The following is a 26,019-nucleotide window of genomic DNA, read 5'->3' as shown; positions in this document are numbered from 1 at the left end:
AAACTTTAGGTATTGGCGTTACAACTGCTTTTTTTTAAATCATCCGGAAAGGTACCACTCAAAATACATTGGTTTAAAAAAGCAGTTAGAGGTTCAGATAGAAAGACTGCGTGTTCTGTATACAGAGTTTCTGGAATGTCTCCAGGGTAGGTTGCCTTATTGGGGTCAAGTCTCTGAAGAACCTTTGCAACTTTGTGAGGGAAAATCACAGGTATTTCCGATAGAACAGCCAAGGGGGGAACACTGGAAATTGGTGGATTGCTTCTGCAAATACTAGCAAAATACTTATTAATAGTGTTGGCGTCAAGCTTATTCCCACATTTGTCGTATACACTTACACTTTTCCTTACAGAGAAACCAGAGAGAAGCTGCATTCCTTTATAGTAGCCTGCTGGGTTTGTGGTCTTGAGCTCGTTATTTTTCGAACCATAGGACTTCTCAGCCAATCTACATTCATAGACCACTTGATTTCTCAGCTTGGAAGCTTCACCTGTCTTCCCCTTTTTATGGAGCCTGTTGCGTTTGCGTATCAGTCTTTTCAGGCGCGAGTTAATCCAGGGCTTGTCAGCTGAGTTTACTGTGACTGTCTTCTCTGGAAAATACGCATCATAAGCTATCCGTATTTCAGTGGAAAATATTCTATACATGTCGTTGGCATTGCAGTTTTCGTACAAACTTTTCCAGTTTTTGAAATAGCCCATTTAGCGAATAGCTCTTTTCCAGACTTAGTCAGAGGCCGGCTTGAAAAAATTCGCTTGGTTCCTATTCTCTTTTCCTCCCTGGGACACTAGTGCACACAGAAGTGTGTACTTTTACCAAGACTCGGCAACGTCACTGGATCACTATAGAAATCGGAAATATCTGTGAAGATAAGATCAAGGACAGACTTTTGAGTTGTCTTTTCAAGGAACAACTTGCTTGAAGCTTAGCGATCGTTCAATCCAGCTGGGTAGTAGGTCGTTGAAGTCACCCATAAGAACCATAGAACTGTTTGGGTGTCTCAATTTAATCTTATCTAAACATGCTTGTAGATGGGCTATGAGCTCCCACCTGTAACTCGACCGTGGCGGAAAATAGAGTACTCCAACTACGATCGAGGAAAACTTACGGGGAAGAACTTTTAGTCTCAATATTACCCACAACAGCTCGTAGTCGGTAGTCTGAGAGCCTTCATGTATCTGATGCGGTATATCGTTTCGAATGTACATACCTACTCCTCCTCCTTGTGTGACGATAGCACCTTCCTTGTTTCGCCTACTCTTGACTAAAAAATTATAGTTACTTATCTGGGCGTTAAACTCATTGGCAGCAAATATCATTTCTATTGTCATTTAGTCTTGTCGAAAGTTTCGTCACTTTATTGCTTAGAGACTGGGCATTAACAAGGAGAAAAGAGGGAAGGTCGTGGGAAATTGCTATTTCTTTCTTTTTATCTACCTGGGGTAGATTGCCGAAAGTGCTGGAAGTTTCCCAAATTATTAGAACTTGTTGGAATAACGGGCGTGGGGGCTGCAAGGACCGCAAGAGATGGCCAGTGGCTCGCCATACTCTAGTTAGGAGCGAAAACTGGGCTGGGTTGAACAACTTGGCCGTTACCTGAGAAGAAAGAAGGAGCAGCATTTTGGCTAGGGTACATTAAATACAAAGGGAAAATACCTCTCTCGTTAGAAACCGGTCTTCTATGATTATTCAATGGGAAACGCCTAGGATGGTTGGTATTTGGAGACCTCGCCGGTTGCTGCTTTGGAGACAGTTCTTGTTTCGTGGTGTGGACAAAGTTGCATTTATGTTTTTTAGGGCACTGGCGTAACGAACCATGCTTGCACAGGTTCGGGTGATCCAACTTGCAGTTCTGACTCTTGCACTTATTAGCTGCATAAAACTTGCAAGGATGAACATAAGTACAAGCTTTACCTTTGTTGCATTTCCGTGACCAAAATATTTGCAAATCGTCCTTTTCTGTTCTGTGTGTGGCCGACTAGTAAACTTTGAGAGACTTTGTTTACAAATGCTTTGTTGTTTAAGCTGGTTGGTAAGATCCTCTTTCAGTTCAGGTACCAGAAGATTTAGTAATAGATCTATTTGTTTTTGTTGAAGCCTAATGATTTTGTATTTTTCGACTATAACAAGGCGGAGCTGCATCAACTCTACCTGAACAAAATCTTCATCTGTAGAGAAGTCGCCTCCGTCGTCTAAAAGCATCGGTTCGAGACTTTTTTTAGCTGCAGGTTCTTTCCGTCACATTTCCGGGAGGAGTTGCCTGCCCTCACCCATCGTCACCCTCCGTTCGTAGCTTGGCAGCCAATAATTTCACTCGTGCTTCAAAGTCTGCCTTTTTCCCCGGACGTATCTAGTCCATGTTTTTCGAGAAGAACGCGCAGAATAGGTACCGTAAGTTTTCCGATGCTATTCGGCGATAATACGGCCAAATTTATTTCGCCGTTTTCTGGCATATTGAACTGTAACAGTCGTGGCAACACTGCGGCTTTTTCCTTATACTACTCAATTCGAAAAAAATAGCACTAAATGTTCCTTATATCAAACGTCTTAATCTACTCCAAATGTTGAACTAATTCGATATTTTTCTGGTGGTTTCCATGCGAGAGAAGTAAGGGAAGCGTTGAATGCTGTCTACCTAGCCCCAGAGTTTAAGGGGCAAGCCCAGCGGGTACCACGGCTCTTGCTAACAACTCTCCACCCCTCTTCTGCTTACTTTTCGTTCCCCACCTCAATCGCAGCGTAATTGCCTACAAATATCGTATGTCCAATTTATATTCGTACTGCTTGCCTTGATGGCTATTCTCGAATATTATCACTCTTGACCTTGATCTTGATCATATAGGTCACTGCCATGAAAATATCAGTAAGAAAATCTACAGTCCCGAGGTAATTCTCACTCAAGTTGCAATGCTTATTCAAATTATAATCCTTTGGTCACTGAATTAATGATTTTAAAAATATTGAACATTACCTAATATTGTATTTAACATTTCCTTCTTTAAATTCAGCTGAGATTTTTGGGAAGAATCAATCAGTTTTGTTATTCAGCTTATATTTGTTTGAAATTAATGGTATTTGGTACCTAATTGTAAACTTTGACCTTTCAGAACTTATAAAAGGAATTTGTTATATTCCAGAACGCCAGATGAGAATGAGGGGGCCCCCTCATTCATCCAGAGCTGAACGAAGGGGTAAAATCAGCAGATATTTTTCGTAGACATAGGGTAAGACACCCAGTAGTTGGCCACCTGCCTATTCTCGGACAGAATGTAACTAACAGGGAACCTGTTAGTTACACAGTTAGATATACAAGTTTTCCCTGTTATTTTATATTTAAATTTCACTTCAATGGCTAATGGAAAGGCAGTGTGATCTAAGAAATTATAACAAAGAAGATGAAAACAGTATTTTCCCTACATATCCTGTTAGTTAACTAACAGGGGAACCAGCTATGTATAAAAACTTTCTAAGCACATTAGCCTAGAGGTAGGTTCCCTGTTAGTTACGTTCTGTCCAAGAATAGGCAGGTGGCCGACTACTGGGTGTCTTACCCTATTTGTTAAGATTTTGTATTTGAAAATGTAATATGGAACGATTAACTTCTCGTATATGTTTTAAATCTAACAAATTTAAGAAAAAATTTGATAATAAGATAATAAAAACAAGTAAAAAAAAACAACAACTCAATATTTCTATTGAGAAATAATTATTTTATTGGTATCTAATTAGTTTTTCATTAAGATTCTTTATTTAATTAAACTACTGATAAAAGAACTCATTCGAGGTCGTTCGTTCAGATTAATTAGAGCTCATCTTACTAGCTAGTTTGGACGGTTTTTCACTTCACTTGGCAAATTTGTTTAGAAGAAGAGAAAATGATTTCTAGTTTAGAAATCATTTTAGAAGAAGAAGAGAAAATGTTTAGAAGAAGAAGAAATGATTATAAGAAGAGAAATGATTTCTAGTGTAGAAGAAGAGAAAATGATTTCTAGTTTAGAAATCATTTTAGAAGAAAAAGAGAAAATGTTTAGAAGAAGAAGAAATGATTATAAGAGGAGACATTCTTTCTGTTTAGAAGAAGAGAAAATGATTTTTAGTTTAGAAATCATTTTAGAAGAAGAAGAGAAAATGTTTAGAAGAAGAAGAAATGATTATAAGAGGAGAAATGATTTCTGTTTAGAAGAAGAGAAAATGATTTCTAGTTTAAAATTCATATTAGGAGAAGAAGAGAAAATTTTTTGAAGAAGAAGAATGATTAGAAGAGAGAAATGCTTTCTAGAAGAAGAGAAATGATTTCTGTTTAGAAGAGAGAAAATGATTTTTAGTTTAGACCTTTGAGCTAGAGTTGGAACATTTTTAGCAGCAAGAATGTTTTTGTATGTCTTAAAGATATCTCTTCTTTTTTTTATCTTGCTTTGAAAGTAGGAAATGGGGGGGGGGGTTCCTCAAACAAAGCTCTACTGCTATTTAACATTTTCCCCCATAGAGGTGAGTCTGATGAACTCCCACATGAATACTTGAAGGTTTTGATGTGCCACCAAACTTCTTCCTGGTTTGAAAGACTTAAGCTATGAAGAACGACTGTTCAAATTGAACATACCCACTTTGAAATATAGACGAATTAAAGGAGACCAGATACAGCTCTACAAAAAAAGCACAATCTGGAGGAACTGTCTTTCCAGAAGTATTTTCACCCTTGAAAAATAAAGACCACAAGAGAACACCAAGAAAAAACATTCAGACCCGTAACAGTAAATAGATCAAGGGCCGTTTTTTGGAGTGTCCGAGCAGTGACTAACGGGAACTCTCTCTCAGGAATGGTTATGAAATCTGAAACCTTAAATTGTTTCAAAAATGGCCTTGATTGATTTTGGAGAGAACATTTTTACACATATGACTCATAGACTAGAGTAAGGGAGGCCCTTACCCTCGGCTTAAATTGTAGAAATAAGATAGCCATTGACTCAGAGAAACACGACTTTGGTGAGCCATTTGACAGCCATCTAGAGAGTGCGGAAACAGGGACGTGTCCCTAAAGTCACTGAGGATCCTGTAAGTTATTTTGCAGCTTCAAGTACAGTTTTGGGGAGAAAACGCTCACAAGAAGTAACCTGACACCTCACAAAAAAAATAGACTGGAACTGTGTGTCATCTCTGATAAGCAATTGATTTTTGTTGTCTACCTAGAAAAGCTTACATCACTGGACAGCTGATCTCATGCCGTACTTGATCATAGACAATTTCACTAATACTGTTACAAACTGTTACCTTTCATAGATGTGGTGCCAAATAGGCGGGGGGAGGGGGCCATTGCCCTCCTAGATTTTGAAAGTACCTTTTCCAGTATTTTAAATGAAAAAAAACTGCCCCCCCCCCCTAAATTTTGAAATATAATTTTTTGTACCGTATCTTTATTTTTAAAATGAAGAAAGATCCTTGCCCCTCCCTAAGATTTTCGTGAATTGGTGGCCTTGCTTCATAGGGAGATCAGAAGTTGCAGTCATCTTGATCAGAATATAAAAATATTAAAAATATTTCTTGGTTTAAGAAAATAATTAAGGATATTTTTCTTAGTAGGTATGATTTTAGCTCTGTTTAAATATTAATCATTTAAATTATATCTTAAATAAAATTTAAGCTATTTTTTTTAGTTCCCTGGTTGTTATAGTTCCCTGGCTGGCGTATAAATGCGATCGTTTATTTGTAAGATTCTTAGTTCCAAAAGGGAAATGTAACCTATTTGGTTACATGCTTTAATTGTAGCAATGTGCATAATTTACCATCTCCTCGGAAAAGTGTTTACCTCTCGGGTTGGTCGTTAAACTGATGTTGCTTATCGATGATGTGCTCGCACATGCAGTCTATGATGTACGCTGGCCAAGTGGTTCACTCATACTAGTGAGTACTCAATTTTTGTTAAAGGTTGTGGTTTAGGCGCATCTAAAAAAATCCAAAGCGATGTAGATCATTTTGTTAGTCAAGTAATAATTATACTTAATAACCTTGAAGGGAACAATGCTTCCCTCCTCGTTTTGCTAGGATTCGGGGGGGGGGGGGCTATAATGCAAAATTAGTATGTTTTTAACATACTGACATATGTTAAAAACAAAAACATACGTGTTTGTTGATATACTCGAAGTTGAGATGAGTCCTTTTGACCTGGGGTACCAATCGAGGATCTGGGGGCAGTTGCCCCTCATATGTTTGCAAAATAACTTTTTTCCATTTTGATTTTTGAAAGTCAGAGAAACTGAAACACTCAGATTTCGATTTCGAAAAATAGCTTCTTTTTTTTTATCTTCGTTTAAAAAATTGAAAAATACCCCTCCCCTGAATTTTCGCGATTTGGTACCGCTGCTTCTGACTTGTCTTGGTTGTTGGAGACTAGCCTTTCTTCAAAGGTATTGCAATGGGCATCTGTTCAAAAAAAAAGATGATATGATTTGGCATTAGAATAGAAAAAAATGTTAACGGTGGCGCATAACTTAATTTTGTCATGTTTGTTTTTTAGGCTAAAATGGATGAGCTAAATCTATTCAAAGGGGACACAGTTCTAGTCAAAGGAAAGAAAAGAAAGGAAACCATTTGTATTGTGCTATCGGATGACACAATGTCAAACGAAAAGATCCGCATGAATCGAGTGATCAGAAATAATCTTCGGGTTCGACTTGGAGATGTGATATCAGTTCAGGCCTGCCCTGAGGTCAAATATGGCAAAAGAATTCATGTCCTTCCTATAGATGACACTGTTGAAGGACTGACAGGGTGAGTATTCCAAGCAAATATATTTATTGTCTCCTCTTATTTCTATAAGGCTTAGTAACTATGAGCCTGAGCATTTGACTGTCTAAAGTAACAGGGACATCAAAATCAAAACGATTCTTTGCCTCTGGGACTATCTTTAGTGTATTCCAACCTGAAAGCTGTGACTTCGTAAGATTTTTCTTTTGGTTTCGTAAGTTTTTCCTGACAAAAGGCGTTACCAAATTATCTTAACGACTTTACCTGACAATACTGCCCTAAAAACTTCACAATTTTAAAACAACCAAAAGAAAAATCTTACGAAGTCGCAGTTTCGGGTAAGAATACACTAAACTTAGTCCCAGAGTCCAGGGCAGTACCACAGTTCTCTTAAATGATGAAGATAGCACTGTTGAAGGACTTACAGGGTGAGTATTCCAAGCACATTTGTTTATTGTCTCATCTTATTTCTGTAAGGCTTAGTAACTATGAGCCTGAGCATTTTACTGTCACTAGGAACATCAAAATCAAAACGATTCTTTGCCTCTGGGACTAACTTTAGTGTATTCTTACCCGAAAACTGCTATTTCGTAAGATTTTTCTTTTGGTTTCGTAAGTTTTTACTAAGAAAAGGCGTTACCAAATTATCTTAACGACTTTACGTGACAACACTGCCCTAAAAACTTCACAATTTTAAAACAACCAAAAGAAAAATCTAACGAAATCGCAGTTTTCGGGTAAGAATACACTAAAGATTGTCCCAGGGGCAGTGTTGCCACGTAGAGTCGTGAAGATAATTTGGTAACACTTTTGGTCCGTAAAAATTCAAACATCAGCATTCTGTTGAGTCACAAACACAATACAATCTTCACTTATGTTTCCTTTCTAAAAGTTTGGCGCCCACTACTACCAAAAGCTGCACATGGAGATCTTTTTTATTAAAAATGTATTTTTTTTTCTAGTTTTGAATAAGCGCATGTTTGTGTAGGTTTTTACGCAAGCTGTTCAAAAAATTAGATTTTATTCTCATTGTCGTTGGGCTAGAAGAAGTTAGTAGACTATCCTATAATTAGAAAAAAATAATTATAATTAGATATTCTTTTAATAATTAATAATATTATTTTATTCTTTAATTAATTTTTTAAAAACTTTATAATTCTTTTAAATAATTAAAAGAATAATTATACAAAAAGATCAAGGTCTTTTCGTTCGACATCCGTAAAGTAAAAATACCAAAAAATAAGACCAATTTGAGATTTTCTTTAAGACCTAGGAGGGAAACACTATTTTTTATTGCTCATTATGAAATGGTTGTTCAGTAGACAGGGTCTTCGCGAGCCAAGACTGAAGCCCAGGGATAAATTTCTTCATGGCAAAAACGTCTATAATAAAAAAATATTTCGGTGATAAATTAATGAAAAAAAAAAACAGTTAAACGTTTTAATTAAGTTTCTGCATGTGAAAAGCAATGCACTGGATTGAAATCGTGGGGATTCAGTCCTTGCCAGCTCTACATCCCTGGAAAAAAAAAACAGATTTCGGGAAAGCAGGGGCGAAAGAATGTCACCTCTTTCCGGCTATTTCATACGCCGTGAACATATTGATCAATTTCGCCATATTTTTTCTACTCGCTCATTATGAGTAATACTGCTCAGGCAGATAAAAATTATTACATCTTCACATAATACATAAATTTTCATATTGCCAAAATATTTTATAAATAATACCATATCCATAACTCGGTTTATAATACAATAACTGTATTTTGCGACATTATATTTTAGTTTCTTGATGGGGAGGGGCCTCTGGCAAACCATCTATTCCCCTTCTGTGAAAAGTGCATTTATCGTTTGGTAAATGGAACTCTTTGCAATGTCTTTTTTTACTGTACATCTTTATTACATTTAAGATATTTTTTAAATTACATTTTTAATATAGCTTTCAGTTTAATATACCCACCCACATTCTGAAATATTCACTCTTTGATTAGATATTGTATATTGTATGCTCATACGGGTTAATAAAAAAAAAAATATAGATCATAGGCTGTATATTGAGTTTAAAAAAGAAATGCTTTGGGTTTCCGTAAAATCAGAAGCCTTTTTGGAATTAATTTGAGAGTGACATATTTATTTTTTACTTTTTGTCGAATTGTATAGAGCCGTGATTTGTGATATTCGAAATGAATTTTGTTAATACTATGGTTATGATGCTCTCTTAGATTTTTTTTTGTTTTATAAAACCACAGTCTTGCTCAAGCTTTACAGAATAAATATAAACAAAGTGGCTCAGAAGCCAAATTGATTAGCTTCACTTTTTGAAGTGTTGATGTCAATTCAATTTCATTGGCATTTAGTTGGATCAGTTATTTATTTATTTTTTATGATTTCAATGATTCAGTACGAAAGTGCATATACGCATCTTCTCACATTATGAAAAATATTTGGGGTTTCCACCAAATGATTTTGTAGCATGTGAAGCCTTAAAAATATGTTTTGGATATATTTCCTCTGGCTCCCCCAATTCCAAGGTCTACCACCACCATCAAAATGAGACAGCTTATCTGAATTCTAACCAATTAGAAAAAGGAGAAATTTGTGAAAGGGTCCTTTCCAGTCTTACTGTACTAAGGACATTAAAATGAAAACATTTTTTGTCTCCTGATCCATCTTTGTCTATTCATACCTGCAAACCGCAATTTTCTACGATTTTTCTTTTTATTATAACACAATTATTAAGATTTTTTCATTTGGCAAAATTTCTCCTTATTGCTATAGTGAACCGTAAAATGAAACAACCTGAAACTTTTCCTGTTTACAAAAAAAAGCCGAACTGAAAGATTGTACAGCCCAATTTACCTGCTTATAGTCGAGTATTTCAATAATTAGTAGGGCAGTACAACCGTTTGCCATCTAACAAATAAAGGTTAGTGGGGATATGTCAAAATTAACGTTTGACAAAAAATGGGGATACAAAAATGTAATTAAAAACAAAACCAGGAAAAAGAGGGTGATTCCTAGCCAGAGAAAAAAACGAAGCGAAAAGGCAAAAGCAGATGTTTCAGCAAGGACACCTGCCAAATCATCAGCAGTGGAAAAAAACTAACCCTTTGAAGCGAACATTTCCAAAGCAGAGAAACTTGTGTATTTGCATCAACATTAAGTAATATTTTTGCATTCCTTAATGTGATAAAATTTGATATTTTTTGAACCAGATAAAAAAGGATCCTATTGATATGTCAACAGTCAATTAAAGGGCTAAATACAACAAAATAGGAAAGCCTAATTGGTCTTAGTGAGAATATTTTCCTGTAGATAAGTCAATTGATTAATAATTTGAAGCGTTTAATCTTGAAGAAGTTTAATAATAAACATTTTTCGCCCATTTTCTGTCAATTTCTCACACACGTTCTTTATTTTTAAAATTGACACCCGCTAAGTATTAAAACTGCATACCTCCATCGAGCGGCTTTTGTATTAAAATTGGATGCAAAAATTTCCCGGGATTTTCCAAATTTTAAAAGACGTATATGGTTGCGTAAGTTTCCACTCAACGAACTTAAAGAACCGTATTTCGTTTTTAGTGTCCATAGTAGTTGAAGGGCTATAAATTCTCAGATGTTGGCTCTTTCGCAAAGTTGGTTCTAACTTATTTACTTACTTACGGCTCTTGCCAGGACGGCGTGGAAAGCAATGAGACCAGGTTAAGACCTGACTTCAGATTGACCTATTGCTTGTCAGGCTCGTGGCATCTTCCACTAGGATATGGGCTTAGGCAAGGAGTTCATCGGCTTTGTCTTTCCACCTAGTGGAGGGGGGTCCTTTGGGGCGTTTCCATCTTTGCAGGGTGGGGTCGAAGTCAAACATAACCCTTGTTGGGGCTTCATGAGGCAGACGAAGGAGGAGGCTGTGCCAGTGAACAGTGCGCTGGGCAAACTGTGTCGAGAAAGGAGTTTATGAAATGCGTGATAGGAGGGTCTGGTTGGTAACAAAGTCAGTCCAGTAAAGACCCTTGATTTTTCGAAGGTGTTTGGTTTGAGCGACATCGACGGTGTAAAGGACAGATTTTGTGACTGGTCACGTTTCTGCTCAATACAGCAGCACGATTCTGACTGAAGCGTTGTGAATACGCATTGGCGGCTTATATTGGATTTTTATCAAATGCTATTCAGCCTCCCAGTAGCTGCTGACGCTTTCGCTATTCGGGAAATAAGCTCCTTTGGGATCGAACAGTCCTTCGATAATGTCGATCCCAGATAAGTATAGTCTTCAACCACATCTATTGAGTTACTCCTGACATTGACTTCCTTTACAGTATTGGTCTAAGAATGTAATTAACTTGCAATTCAACATTATGTTTTCCTTTTGTAGCTTTTACACCATTCCTTGATGCAGCATTTATTCTTTCACAGCTCGCTTTTTGACGTCTACCTTAAGCCTTATTTTTTGGAAGCCTACAGACCAGTTATGAAAGATGATATTTTCATAGTAAGAGGAGGAATGAGGGCAGTTGAATTTAAAGTAGTAGACAGCGACCCAAGTCCCTATTGCATTGTTGCTCCAGATACGCTAATCCACTGTGAAGGTGAGGCTAGGTTTGCTCTTTATAGCTTCAACTGTTTTATTGCTTTTGTGCGCATGTGTGGGATTTGAGACACCCATGGGGCGAAAATATTGTTGGGTCACAAAAGGTATCAAAAAACCAACAAAGAGAAAAATCTCTAAAAAAAAAACAAAAAACAAACAAACGAGACTGTGGCCAGTGGAGAGAAAAGAAAACAACAAAAACAAACCAACGCGGATATTTCACATGTATACAAACAAGGCGTCTTCAGCACGAAATACAAACAAGAGGAACAAGATAAAAAAAAAACAAGATAAAACTAAAGCCCAGTAAAACCAACACCACCAAAAAAAAAAAAACAAAAAAAAAAAAACAAATAAAAAAAAAAAATGTACAATCGGCGCTAACTAATCCACGTAGGGAAAAGATGCTAATATAGAGTTACTTCAGTGAGGACACCAGAGTAACTGAGGAAAAATATAAAAAACTGTAAATTACTTTAATTATTCAGATGCGAAATAATCCTTTTGTTAGCTATTACTGAAGCAAATCGTTTTGGTCTAGCAGGTAAAATAGTCCCCTGGTGATTATTTAAAATTTTTACTCCCTTATTGACTGTTGATTCACTCTTTAGAAGGTTATCATAAATTGGGTCAATATTTAAATTACCCGTGTCCCTATTTATGGAAAGGTTAGCAAACATATTTTTTTTAATTTCTATGGCTTCCCTGGCCCATTGGGTGTATCCCTTATCATTAGAAATAGCCAAGGCTTCATCAAATTTTACAAAATGATCTGGTTGAAGCCAAATATGCTCTGCTAAAGCTGAAAAGAAAGTTTCTGGTGGCTTGCTTAATTGTAGGGTTTTTTCTATTGAGTTTCGGTGTTCAATAAACCTTTCAACAAATTGTTGGTGAGTCCTACCAATATAGAACTTCCCACAAGAACACGGAATTTTATACACCCCACTTACTAAATTTCCCTGAGTTAAATCCTTACCAGAACTAAAAAAACTACCCATTGGCCTCAGCGATTGGAAACATGTATCAATACCAAATTTACGAAAACCCGTAAAAGTTTCTCACCCAAACCAGGTACATATGGTAATGAAATGAAGCTTTTTGATACAACTAAATCCAAAGACTGAGAAACCTCAATAACCCTACTATTATGTTTAACCCTTCTATTTTCAATTATTTTATCAATGAACTTAATTGGATAACTATTACAAAACAAAATATCCATCAAGTATAACAACTCAGAATACATAAAATCATGGGAACAAATTCTAAAGGCTCTATGCACTAGTGAAATTACAACCCCCTTTTCACCGACATAGGGTGGCAAGAATGAAAATTTAAATACCTATCATTGTGTGTTGGTTTTCTGTAAATCTAGAAAAGTAAATGGAGATCCCTTTTAATTAATAAAATATCCAGAAAAGGTAATTTATTATTTTCCTCAAACTCAACTGTAAATTTAATATTATTATCAAAACTATTTAGATGCTTACAAAATAGGTCTAAGGAGTCCAATCCATGTTTCCAAACGCACACCCCATCATCCATGAACCTACCCCAGAAGCAAGAGGAGATTCTAGATCTGTTTATAGCGGAGGTTTCAATGACATCTATGAATAGATTTGCCAATAAAGGAGAAAGAGAAGCCCCCATAGGTAACCCAAAAAATTTGTCCATGAAACCCCTCGAAAACAGAAATAAAAAGAAAATTCATTTACCAGAATAATTAGTCTCATAATGACATCAATATCCAAACTGGCTAGCGTCACATCCTGTATTAAATCAAAGTGTTTTTCTAATTTACTTTTTAAAATATCCTCGCATCTTTTTAAATAACAATTTGAATACATGGACACAACATCAAAACTGCAAAGAATTGAACTTTTCTCAAGCTTGAAATTTCACAATTTATTAGTAAGATCAGTCAAATTGTTTAAATATGATTTTTGTGTCCCCAAAAGTGGACGCAAAGCTACCGACAACCATTTTCCTAATTTTGAAAAAGGTGACAGAAAAGTTGACACAATGGGACGGAGGGGGGATCCAGTCTTATGAATCTTAGGTAGACCATAGATCTAGTGTGACGAACAACCCCTAGTATAATATTTGTTATAAAACTGTGGGGTAATGTGAAAATTATTTTTCATTTACTCTAATTCCTTTCTTGTTGATTTTACATATTTATCTGTAGGATCAAAATCAAGGTTTTTTGTATGTAATAGTGTCCGAAATAATGGATTTCATATGATTATTATAATCTTCAGTGTTCATAATTACGATCGTGTTTCCCTTATCGGCTCTGGTGATAGTAAGGAATTTATCCTTTTTCAAATCAGAAAGGATTTTAATGTCATTTTTTGTGAAATGTCTTTACCAATGAATTTCATATTAAAGGTGTTTAGATTTCTTACGATCTCAGCTCTGAGTTCTTGAGGAGTATCAACCTTATCTATAGAAGCCATAATTCCTGACTCCACCTTTGAAATTATTTTTGAATAGGAGACTGGTGTTGGAAAACAGAACTTAGAACCCTTCGACAAAACGGCTTCCTGTTGAATATTAAGCGGCTTAGAAGACAAATTCTTAATTGATGGACCCAGACAATGACGAGGATAAAAACATCTGAATCTTGGAAATTCTCAAACAAAAGTTTATTAAACTTGTCAACCAAACGAACCTTGGACAAATGAAAATCATGGCAAAAATATCTAATGGCCAGATCCTTAATTTTTATAAAAATGTCAGACGTATGTTTATTTCTTAAAAGGTTTTCAACATACTCTAAGTCCTTAGACATTTTAAAACGTGTCTGCTTTTGTTCATAAATTAAGTGATTTAACGCTATTATGCTTAATTTATTTTTTAATTTTGTTTCATTTTCAGTTCCAAAATGGGTACATATTTTAAAAGATTTCAGAATCAGTGATTCCTTCTTGCAATTTTTTAAGAAAATTTGTTGATTTAATAGATTTGCATGTTTTTTAACTAAAGACAAATAATAATTGACAGAAGCGGCTAATTGTTGCCCGTACAATTGACGAATGAAAGATCTTAAGCCGAACTGGCCAGCCATGACAAAAAACCAACAAAGAGAAAAATCTCTAAAAAAAAAAAAAAAACGAGACTGTGGCCAGTGGAGAGAAAAGATAACAACAGAAACAAAAAAACGCGGATATTTCGCCTGTGTACAAACAAGGCGTCTTCAGCACGAAAGACACACATGAAGAACAAGATAAAAAAAAAAAAAAAAAAAAAAAATGTACAATCGGTGCAAACTGATCCACGTAGGGAAAAGATGCAATATAGAGTTACTTCAGTGAGGACACCAGAGTAACTGAGGAAAAATAAAAAACTGTAAATTACTTTAATTTACAAAAAGGGGCTAGACCAAAACGATTTGCTTCAGTAATAGCTTACAAAAGGATTATTTCGCATCTGAATAATTAAATTAATTTACATTTTTTTTTTTTTTCCTCCGTTACTCTGGGGTCCAAAATTAATTAACTATTTTTTAGCTTCTTTTCCCAAAGTTGTTCTTTTTTGGGCAATTTTTCATTTTTTTTTTTTTTTTTTTTTTTTTTGGTGGTGGTTTTATTGGTTTTTAGTTTTATGTTGTTTTTTTTTTTTTTTTTTTTTATCTTGTTCTTCTTGTGTTTCTTTCGTGCTGAAGACGCCTTGTTTGTATACAGGCAAAATATCCGCGACGTTTTGTTTTTGTTGTTTTCTTTTCTCTCCACTGGCCACAGTCTCGTTTATTTGTTTTTTTTTTTAGAGATTTTTCTCTTTGTTGGTTTTTTGTCATGGCTGGCCAGTTCGGCTTAAGATCTTTCATTCGACAAAAGGTATCATTAGGGATGAAGTTCACAGAAAAGGTAAATTAAAAAAGAGTAAAAAATAAAAAAATTACTGTGAAATTAATACAAAAAAAATGACGACAATAAATATTTTTGGAAGACTATCACAAGTTCTAAGAGAGCCGAGTTTGATCCGAACATTAAGCATAAAACGGAGACAACAGAAAACTCTAAAACTTAATAAATATGTAATGTGTCGAGGCACATCAAGGTGTCAAACACATAAGACGATCAATATTGAAGTATAAATTAATAAAATATAGCATACAAAAATAGTGTGTCAAAGAATTTGTAAGATAAACTTTACCTAATAAATGGTTAGAATAAAAAAAAATTAAAAGAGGGTGAGGATATTTGTTGAGGCAGAAAGAGGGCGACAAAGTCTAAAGAGGTAAAATGACTAAGGAGAAGCAACTTCAAAATTATAACAACTGTCCAACCAACATTATAAACTGCATTCAAAATTATAAAAACTGTCCAACCAAGATTATAAACTCTTCAACCATAATTTCTTCTCACATTTTATTTTACTAAATCTTACCAAATTATCGCACTAAATCTTAAGAAATCGCAGTTTTCGGGTATTAGAAGCAACTTGGTATTAGAAGCAACTTCAAAATTATAACAACTGTCCAACCAACATTATAAATTCTACAATCATAATTTCTTCTTACACTTTATTTTACTAAATCTTACCAAATTATCGCACTAAATTTTAAGAAATCGCATTTTTTCGGGTATTAGAAGCAAATTGGTATTAGAAGCAACTTCAAAATGATAACAACTGTCCAACCTACATTATAAACTCTACAATCATAATTTCTTCTCACACTTTATTTTACTAAATCTTACCAAATTATCGCACTAAATCTTAAGAAATCGCAGTTTTCGGGTATTAGAAGCAAATTGGTATTAGAAGCAACTTGAAAATTATAACAACTGTCCAACCAACATTATAAATTCTACAATCATAATTTCTTCTTACACTTTATTTTACTAAATCTTACCAAATTATCGCACTAAATTTTAAGAAATCGCATTTTTTCGGGTATTAGAAGCAAATTGGTATTAGAAGCAACTTCAAAATGATAACAACTGTCCAACCTACATTATAAACTCTACAATCATAATTTCTTCTCACACTTTATTTTACTAAATCTTACCAAATTATCGCACTAAATCTTAAGAAATCGCAGTTTTCGGGTATTAGAAGCAAATTGGTATTAGAAGCAACTTCAAAATTATAACAACTGTCCAACCAACATTATAATCTGAATTCAAAATTATAAAAACTGTCCAACCAACTTTATAATCTGAAGGCAAAATTATAACAACTGTCCAAACAACATTATAATCTGAATTCAAAATTATGAAAACTGTCCAACCAACATTGTAATCTGAATTCAAAATTAGAAAAACTGTCCAACCATCATTAAAATCTAAATTCAAAATTATAAAAACTGTCCAACCAACATTATAATCTGAATTCAAAATTATAAAAACTGTCCAACCTACATTATAAACTCTTCAGTCATAATTTCTTCTCGCACTTTATTTTTTGACTGAATAGATTAGCTACCCTTTCATGTCGGAATTTTGAAATAAGGCTGATGAAAGTCAAGTATTGCTTAAGAACACATCTTCGTAATTCAAATAAGAAACAAAACTAAAAACATTCATTTTAGAAATCAATATCTTATACGGAGGCTTAATAGGCTTATACGTTTAGAATAGGCTTTACATGCATTTCACGTAAAACCACGATTTTGAAACAGTACAGGACGCTAACCTTTGCGTCAGTGGCGCAAAAAACTTCATGGGACTCCTTAGACCATTCATAATGTTTTAATATAGAAACCAAACTCTGAGACATCTTCCCTTTGTCTTTATTAGGGACTGCGCCAGCGTCACTCAAAGAAAGGTGACTTGCTTAAGAGATTGAGAATTTTGAGACTACCAAACGGATATTAACGAAACAAGTATACGATAAAGATGCTATTTTTTCTAGAGAATAATAATGAAGAATTTAAGAAAAGGATCTAAGAATAAGAATTTTAGAGGGTAAAAAGAAGCTTCTTAACTTCCTTGGATATCAGAAATCCTCCTTGGACATTAGTTTATGCATATATCCTACAATAATATGTAGTTATTAGTTTTTTTTTCCTTGTTAAATATTGGTTGGTATTAGAGCAACTCATCATCTATTAATGGAGGGCATTCCCCTTAGCCTAGCCATAGGAAGATTGATGTATTTCTGCTTTCTTTATCAGAGAAGTTAACAAGTCTGAGGAGTTCGAGCTGTATCTTCTGTCATCAAGGTTCAATTAGAAAGCATTATTGTACTTTGCTCTTTATTTTATCGTTGTATTTCATTTTAAAAGCGATATACCCCTAAACCAGCAATGAGGGCTCAATCAGAAAGCCCCAGAGCCTTAATCCAAAGAACCTCCCTGTTGTATTAGCTTGTAGCTTCGATTTCTTTTTTCGAATTGTAATCTCTCTTTAAAGGTCATAGACCTAACAGCCAGCAATCGGAACTCAATTAGAAAGCCCCGAGTTTTTAGTCCAAACCATGCCCTTGTTGTTTTTTCTCGTAGCTTCAGTCTTCTTTTTAACTGTAATTTTTCTTCGAAGGTGGTAGATCCCTAAAACTAGCCAGCAGGGCTTGGCTGGGAAGTAGACCCCGAAGCCGCGCCGAAAAGTCGGCGGCGCGCCGCCCAAAAAAAAAAACGATGGCGCGCCGTCGAGCTTGCATCAGCGCGCTGACGCCGCCGCTGATTCTATCGGCGGCGGCGTCACTAATACGCCGCCGTTTTTTCGCTCTTTTTTGCTTATCGATATCATCCTCCGGACTTCAATCGTCATCCCGGCAAATCTGCTTCTTAAAGATAAATACTGTCATCTTGGGCTCGCCATGTATATCGGTTCGTTGGAAGGAGAAGAAGAAATTTTTCTTGAAACAAAAATTCTACCTTGCACTTAAAAATTCTGTTCATTTTCTTTCTGATTTTTCGGATGAAAAGAGGTAGGTAAAAGAGCATAAGGTAATTTAGGATGTTATCATAGGCAGCGCAATCGCGCTGCCTAAGTAAAGAACAGTGTTGGCACCATGTATTATTTTTTTCCATACCAGGACAGTTCGTATCGAAGGAGTTGTCGTAAAAACTTCGAAAAGGGCTCATTCGATTGGAAATTGGAATAGCTAGTGCCCTTTTTAATAGTTGAAAGTGGTTGGAAGGCAGATAACACCCCGTTCACGCCCACCATTTCCCGAAACACATCCAATAAAAGTTTTAAGGTAGCCATTTTGTTCAGAATAACTGATTTCCAGAGAGAAAATATGTTTTTGAGGAGGTTACTCCCCCACAACCCTTAGGGCAAGGGTTCTAAGTTATGACCTGGGTGCGCATTTGAACAAGTATTACACAATATATTATTTATTATTTTTTTCCTTTATAGAAATGTAATATATAACAAAGATACTTATACATATTCCTCAAAAAGGGATCATTAAGAGCGACACTAGAATGAATTGGACCCTCTCTGATATTTAGGATTAGTTGGAATTCGAATAAAAGCCCTTCTTCACCCGCCATTTCCCGAAACACATCCAATCAAAATTTTGAGATAACCATTTTGTTTAAAGTAGTTGAAAGTTCTGCAAATTAGGTCTTAGAGGATGACAACCACCTTCACAGCCCTTAGAGTAAGGGTTGTAATTTATGGGCATGCAAGGTGTTTATAGAAAGCGTTGTCGTAGAAACCCAAAAAGGACTCATTCGATTGGAAATCAAAAGGCCTAGTGCCCTTTTTAATAGTCAAAAGGTATTGGAATGTTTGATATTTTTATAGTAAAGATTGATGTGGGTATAATTTATCATTTTTTGTTGTTGTTGTTGTTATTGTTTAGACCAGGGCACTTCGTATCGAAGGAGCTGTCGTAGGAACTTCGAAAAGGGCTCATTCGATTGAAAATAGAAAGGACTGATGTCCTTTTTTATAGTCGAAAGTGATTGGAGGGAAATTAATCCCCCTTCTACGCCCACCCTCCCATTTGCTTTATGCTTAAAAAGTAAATGTTGCCTTAAGATTAAATCAAAATGTACTGTGTTAATGCTAATTCCCAATAAGGCATCTCAGCAGTATCCTAAGAATGACTGAGGGTATTATGTTCAAACTTCGGGGCTACTTCTGCTCCTAAAATTTAACCAAATCAAAATAGTGTAAGTGTATCCAAGCTATCATAGAAAGTAAACAGATTTTTTTTTGCGAATGGTATCAAGTTTTCCGTTTCAGGTCAACTAGAGGAGGTATGAAACTAAATTAAACACATCTATTTGTGTCCATATTTTTAAAAGGGTTTATGTTGTTAAACATTGCTGAAAATTTTTTTCCAGCATACAAATAGCAGGCCAAACTATTAATTCTTAAAAAAAAACGAAAAGATTCAAAGTATTATTTTCTTTTCCCCTGAAAAGACTATGTCAATATAAAATGAACAGGAATTAATTAAAAAAAAACTGTTTCCACAAAATAAGTTTTTAAAAGAAAAGTAAAGAACTCTATTAAACAAAAAATGAACAAAAATTAAATTAAATAATCTACCAAGCGATAAACTACCATAAAGCAGCATCGATAAATAAATGAAACCCAAAACGAACAGAAATTACAATAAATGACCGAGTCAAACTCAAAACGAGCAGAAGTGAACATAAGTTGGGCTCATAACCCCTATACCTTCCCAAGGCCAGAACATAATTTGCACTTTACTGAAAAAAATACAAATGAATCTGCATTGTCAGTTTAATATACATATACTGATATTTAGTAATCAAAATATTAATATTATTTGATTTATTAAAGTTATAAAAGTAAAAACATTTTTATGTTTTTCATTTAAGTGCAAATTATGTTCTGGCTTTGGGAAGGCATAGGGGTTTTGAGCCCAATTTATGTTCACTTCTGCTCATTTTGAGTTTGACTCGGTTATTTATTGTAATTTCGGTTCGTTTTGGGTTTCATTTTTTTTTATCGATGCTGATTTGTGATAGTTTTCCGCTTGGTAGATTATTTGATTTTATTATTGCTCATTTTTGTTTAATGGAGTTCTTTACTTTTCTTTAAAAAACTTATTTTGTAGAAAATTTTTTTTCAATTAATCTGGAAAAGAGCTAGAGCTAGTATAGAAATATATCTATAGAAATGAATTACATTTTTTTTTGAAAAGTGAGCAGAGCACACTGAAGTTGAAGTAGCCTTAAACTTTGACTTGAAACGTTATAACTTGGCCACCTCTTTCAGAAAAGAATTTTGGAGGGTTATTCCGTGTTGATAAGAAAAGATGGTAAAGGCGCAGTTTAGTTCAGTTTAGTTCCCCCTGTAGTGTAGGGCGCAGGAGCCCTATGGGAAAGGTGCAGGTTTGTTCTCCCTTATAAAAACAACTTATTTCAGCAGATACAAAGAAGAAGCCCATTTGCGGCATTCTGTGGGACCTCAAGGTCCCACAATGCTAGTATCTGATCTCACTTTTGTTACATCAATTGTAACTGAAGTGATGTAACCGCTGATTTAAAATTGTTGGCGTTGTTAAGCCATGGTATCTGACTTGTATACAGTGTTTTCTTGATGTTGTTATTTGTTTTTTTTTTCACTTCCTTTGCGTATGTATTTGATGAACAGGAGATGTTTGAACTTCAATCTTTGAAAGTTATACACACATTAGCCCAAATCATTAACAAGAAGGAAATGACTAAACGAGGGATTTTATAGGAACAATGCGATGTTAAACATAAAGACAACGTAGGTTTCCCTGGGTCTAGTGGCTAAAAATGAGAATTCTACTTGGTCTGATCGACGGTGAACAAAAACACTTTCCGCACGGCGGAACAAATCCCTGTTTTGTCATATTGCTATTGTATGTTTTTATCCAACCATTCAAAAATCCTTATTAAAATCAAGTTGAGGTTGAACGCGCTTGGTGAAGTGGAATTTTTATTATTATTTTTATTTAGAAAATTCGCCACCGGTCCGAAAAAGGTGGCACCCTGCCAAAAAAATTTCGCCACACCTGGCGGCACGCCGTCGCCAATACTAAATCACACATACGCCGCCGTTATGTCGGCGCGGCGCGGCTTCGGGGACTATTGGGAAGTCCCATAGTCTTAATCTCAAGAACATTCTTGTTGTATTAGCCTGTAGCTGCGGTTTTTGTTTTATAATCGTCATTTTCTGTTAAAGGCAATAGACCCCCCAGCCAGTAGTGGGAAATCAGTTAGAAAGCCCTAGGGTCTTAGTCCAAAGCATGCCCTTGTTGTATTAGCTCGTAGCTCCAGTTTTTACTTTGGAACTGTAATTTGCCTTTAAAGGTGTTATACCCCTAAAACGGGCAATCAGGTTTCGGTTGGAATGTCCCTGGGTCTTAGTCCCAGGAATATCCTTTTAGTATTAGCCTGTAGCTGCGATTTTGTTTTATATTTGAATTTTTTGTTTGAAGGTGATAGATTTTGTAGCCAGGACTCGGGGCTCAATTAGAAAGCCTCAGGATCTTAGTCTAAAGCATGCCCTTGCTTAGCTCGTAGCTTCGGTTTTTACTTTATAGGTGTGATTTTCCTTAAAAAATGGTAGACCCCTTATTTTCCTTTAAAGGTGATAGACTATGCAGCGAGAAAGCGAAACTCAATTAGAAAGCCTCAGGATCTTAGTCCAAAGCATGCTCTTGTTGTATTAGCTTGTAGCTTCGGTTTGTTTACTTTATAGGTGGGATTTTCCTTTAAAAATGGCAGACCCCTTATTATCCTTCAAAGGTGATAGACTATGCAGCGAGAAAGCGAAACTCAATTAGAAAGCCTCAGGATCTTAGTCCAAAACATGCTCTTGTTGCATTAGCTTGTAGCTTCGGTTTTTTACTTTATAGGTGGGATTTTCCTTTAAAATGGTAGACCTCTTATTTTCCTTCAAAGGTGATAGACTATGCAGCGTGAAATCGGAACTCAATTAGAAAGCCTCAGGATCTTAGTCCAAAGCATGCTCTTGTTGTATTAGCTTGTAGCTTCGGTTTTTTACTTTATAGGTGTGATATTCCTTTAAAAAATGGTAGACCCCTTATTTTCCTTCAAAGGTGATAGACTATGCAGCGAGAAATCGGAACTCAATTAGAAAGCCTCAGGATCTTAGTCCAAAGCATGCTCTTGTTGTATTAGCTTGTAGCTTCGGTTTTTTACTTTATAGGTGTGATTTTCCTTTAAAAATGGTAGACCCCTTATTTTCCTTCAAAGATGATAGACTATGCAGCGATAAATCGGAACTCAATTAGAAAGCCTCGGGATCTTAGTCCAAAGCATGCTCTTGTTGTATTAGCTTGTAGCTTCGGTTTTTTACTTTATAGGTTTGATTTTCCTTTAAAAATGGTAGACCCCTTATTTTCCTTCAAAGGTGATAGACTATCCAGCGAGAAATCGGAACTCAATTAGAAAGCCTCATGATCTTAGTCCAAAGCATGCTCTTGTTGTATTAGCTTGTAGCTTCGGTTTTTTACTTTATAGGTGTGATTTTCCTTTAAAAGTGGTAGACCCCTTATTTTCCTTCAAAGGTGATAGACTATGCAGCGAGAAATCGGAACTCAATTAGAAAGCCTCAGGATCTTAGTACAAAGCATGCTCTTGTTGTATTAGCTTTTAGATTCGGTTTTTTACCTTATAACTGTGAATTTCCTTTAAAGGTTCGCCGATCAAACGTGAGGAAGAAGAAGAAGCACTAAATGCCATTGGCTATGATGATATTGGCGGTGTCAGAAAACAGCTCGCCCAGATCAAGGAAATGGTGGAACTTCCTCTGCGTCATCCTCAGTTGTTCAAGGCCATTGGCGTGAAACCACCCAGAGGGATTCTCCTTTACGGTCCACCGGGTAATCACACTTATATAATAATATAGAGAGGGCCAGGATTAGAAGGGTCAAAGGAACTAAACACCCTGATATTTCAGATCTTAAATGGTATATTTTTTTAAGTGACTATAAAACTTTATTATTATCAAATAATATAATATAATTATTATTATATTAGTTGCTTTTAAGGATAAAAATATTAAATTTGTTTGTATATTGCTATAGTTTGAGTAAAAGGTCCCGGATTTTGCACACATATCCACTACCTTAATAAACCTTACATTTGTTTGTTGTTTGGTGTGCAAGCAATTTTTGGGAGTTTCTCACTATTTAAATAAGATAATCGGTTTAAATTTTTTATCGGTTTAAATCGGTTTAAATTTTTAAAAGTTATATTTTTCAAAATGGTTCTTTTCTACGACAAATTGTATCAAACTACTGGTTTTTAATATATACTGTCAAGGTGCTATTTGAAGGGGAGAGGGGTCTAAGAGGAAAGTAAAAATGTATAAATAATGTGGAAACTTTTAATTAAGCCAGTGGAAAAACAAATACTAGTAACATTTTGGCAAAGTTAAAGTTCTGGGGGTAGTTTGCCTACCATCAAGTGACCCGATATAGCTGAACTTGGTTACAAATTAAATAAAAAAAAAACAAGTTTTTTTTTAGCTGAAAGTAAGGAGCGACATTAAAACTTAAAAAGAACAGAAATTATTCCGTATATGAAAGGGGTTGTCCCCTCATCAACGCCTCGCTCTTTACGCTAAAGTTTGACTCTGTCTTACAACTTTATTTTTTTTAGACAATAAAAAACTTTAGCGTAAAGAGCGAGGCGTTGAGGAGAGGACAGCCCCTTTCATATACGGAATAATTTCTGTTCGTTTTAAGTTCTAATGTCGCTCCTTACTTTCAGTTAAAAAAAACTTGTTCTTTTTAATTTTGTTTCTGAACGTTTTTTAGTTAATGCAGCTTTTATTTTGGCTCATCGTACATGAATAATTAAAACAAAATTTACATATTAATTTTACTTTTTTTGGCTAAATAGCTTTCTCGAAATTTTGTTCTGACTTAATTTAGGATTTAACTTACGTAACGACGCTAAAATTCGAATTTTGTTTGAATCACAAACCCCTGAATCACAAAGGCCGTTTAATTATAATAGATAGCTCTTTCGAAAGTACTAAAAAAATGTAGCGTAAAGAGCGAGGTATTGACTTGGGGGTGAACCCCCTCACATACTTAATAATTTCTGTTCGTTTTAAGCTTTAATATTGCTTCTTACTTTCATTAATTCCGTAATTCAGTTAATTTAATTTCTGATCGCTTTTTAAATAATGCTGGGAAATCTGGCGCCCCCTTCATAGAAATGTCCCTTACCCCAAGGAAAGATCCTACCTGGAAATATTCTCTCGAGTAACCCCCTCCTCCAACCCCCTCCCCCCTCCACCAGAAAAAAATCCTTCCTAAAAACGTCTGTATACTTCCCAATAACCAATACTATATGTAAACAATGGGCAAAGTTCATAACTTGCAGTCCTTCCCCCGGGAACTATGGGGGATTAAGTCATCATCAAAGACATATTTATTAGATTTCCAACTATGTTGAACAAAATGGCTATCTCAAAATTTTTATTGGGGGACTTCGGGAAAAAATAGCGTGGGAGGGGGCCAAGTTGTCCTCCAATTTTTTGGTCACTTCAAAAGAACCCTAGAACTTTTAATTTCCATTCGTGTGAGCGCTATTACGATATTTTATGACTACTGGATCGATACGATCACCCCTGGGAAAAAAAAATAAATAAACACACATCTGTGATCTTTCTTCTGGCAAAAAATACAAAATTCCATACTTTTGCTGATAGGAGCTTGAAACTTCTACAGTAGAGTTCTCTGACACTCTGAATCCGATGGCGCGATTTTTATAAAGTTCTATGACTTTTAGGGCGTGTTTTCCCCCTTTTTATAAAAAAGGACAAATTTTCTCAGGCGCGTAACTTTTGATGGGTAAGACTAAACTTGATGAATTTTATCTGATAAAAATCTGATTCTTTTGATATATCTATTGGCATCAAAATTCCGTTTTTTAGAGTTTTGGTTACTATTGAGCCGGGTCGCTCTTTACTTACAGTTCGTTACCACGAACTGTTTGCACAAAGGGAAAAGGTTAATCAATAAGAAGTAACAATGCGACGCTACAAGTTTCATTTTTAGCATAGTGTGTTAAAATTTTAAATTAAAAAAAAAACAACTCAACTTTGTTTGTTTTTCTAGTTGGGTTTGCGTTGATCGTAGCTTCAAGGTGTACAGCTATTCCTGTCTAATGAGAGATGTAAGTTATTGTAATTCTTTATGAAGGTCTTCAGCAGTGGGCAGAACTAATTTGTTTAAGTACAATAAGTTTACATTTGCCACATATAAAAGACTAAACATCTATAGGGAAAAAAGGCAGGGTTTTTTATGCTGTCTCAATCTAAGATGAGAAGCTAATAAATTTTGAAAAGAAATGTTTTTATACTTGTAAGAAATTAAGAGATGCGGGCTGTTCAATTGAATAGGAGGCTAGAAATGCTACATCATTCAGTGTCGTTGTAAATTTAATTCTATGTTTTTTTTTATCGTATAATTTTTTGTTCGATGTAGAACGCTCTGTGTATCCATTTTTCTTTCCTCCCTTTTTTGTTTTTCTGTGTTCTTTTTCACTTACTCTCCGAGTTTGTTTTTATCTTTTTTGCCTTTGCTTCTTTGTCTGAATTTTTTATAACCGTTTCACTTTTAAATATTTTGAATCTATTTTTACTATACATTAGATGGTAATGCTACTGTTTTATTAGTATTTGGGACAGTGAAAATATGGTTATATGAAAACTCGTTCACCATTTGTTAGCTTTAAATAGTTAACAGTGTCACCATACCTCGCAAATTTTGATTTATTTAGTTATAATTTTATTTTTGGTTATCC

The 26,019-nt window shown here is 35.1% G+C and overlaps 1 protein-coding gene across 1 annotated transcript in view; it reads left to right on the top strand.

The window, feature by feature from the left end:
• LOC148944087 (transitional endoplasmic reticulum ATPase-like) overlaps nt 1–26,019 on the top strand; it is a 138,152-nt gene that overhangs the window by 27,928 nt on the left and 84,205 nt on the right. Inside the window, exons 3-5 of the mRNA XM_089100497.1 lie at nt 6,512–6,765; nt 11,153–11,325; nt 22,896–23,081. Of these exons, the coding sequence (XP_088956623.1) occupies nt 6,512–6,765; nt 11,153–11,325; nt 22,896–23,081 (613 nt within the window). The remainder of the gene's footprint in view (nt 1–6,511; nt 6,766–11,152; nt 11,326–22,895; nt 23,082–26,019) is intronic.

This window comes from Artemia sp. Qi Xiang Cuo, chromosome 14, assembly GCF_049724085.1.
Source record: "Artemia sp. Qi Xiang Cuo chromosome 14, ASM4972408v1, whole genome shotgun sequence".
Classification (NCBI taxonomy): Eukaryota; Metazoa; Arthropoda; class Branchiopoda; order Anostraca; family Artemiidae; genus Artemia; species Artemia sp. Qi Xiang Cuo.
Note: the sequence above shows the minus strand (reverse complement) of the source record. Positions and strands in the feature narration are given on the sequence as shown.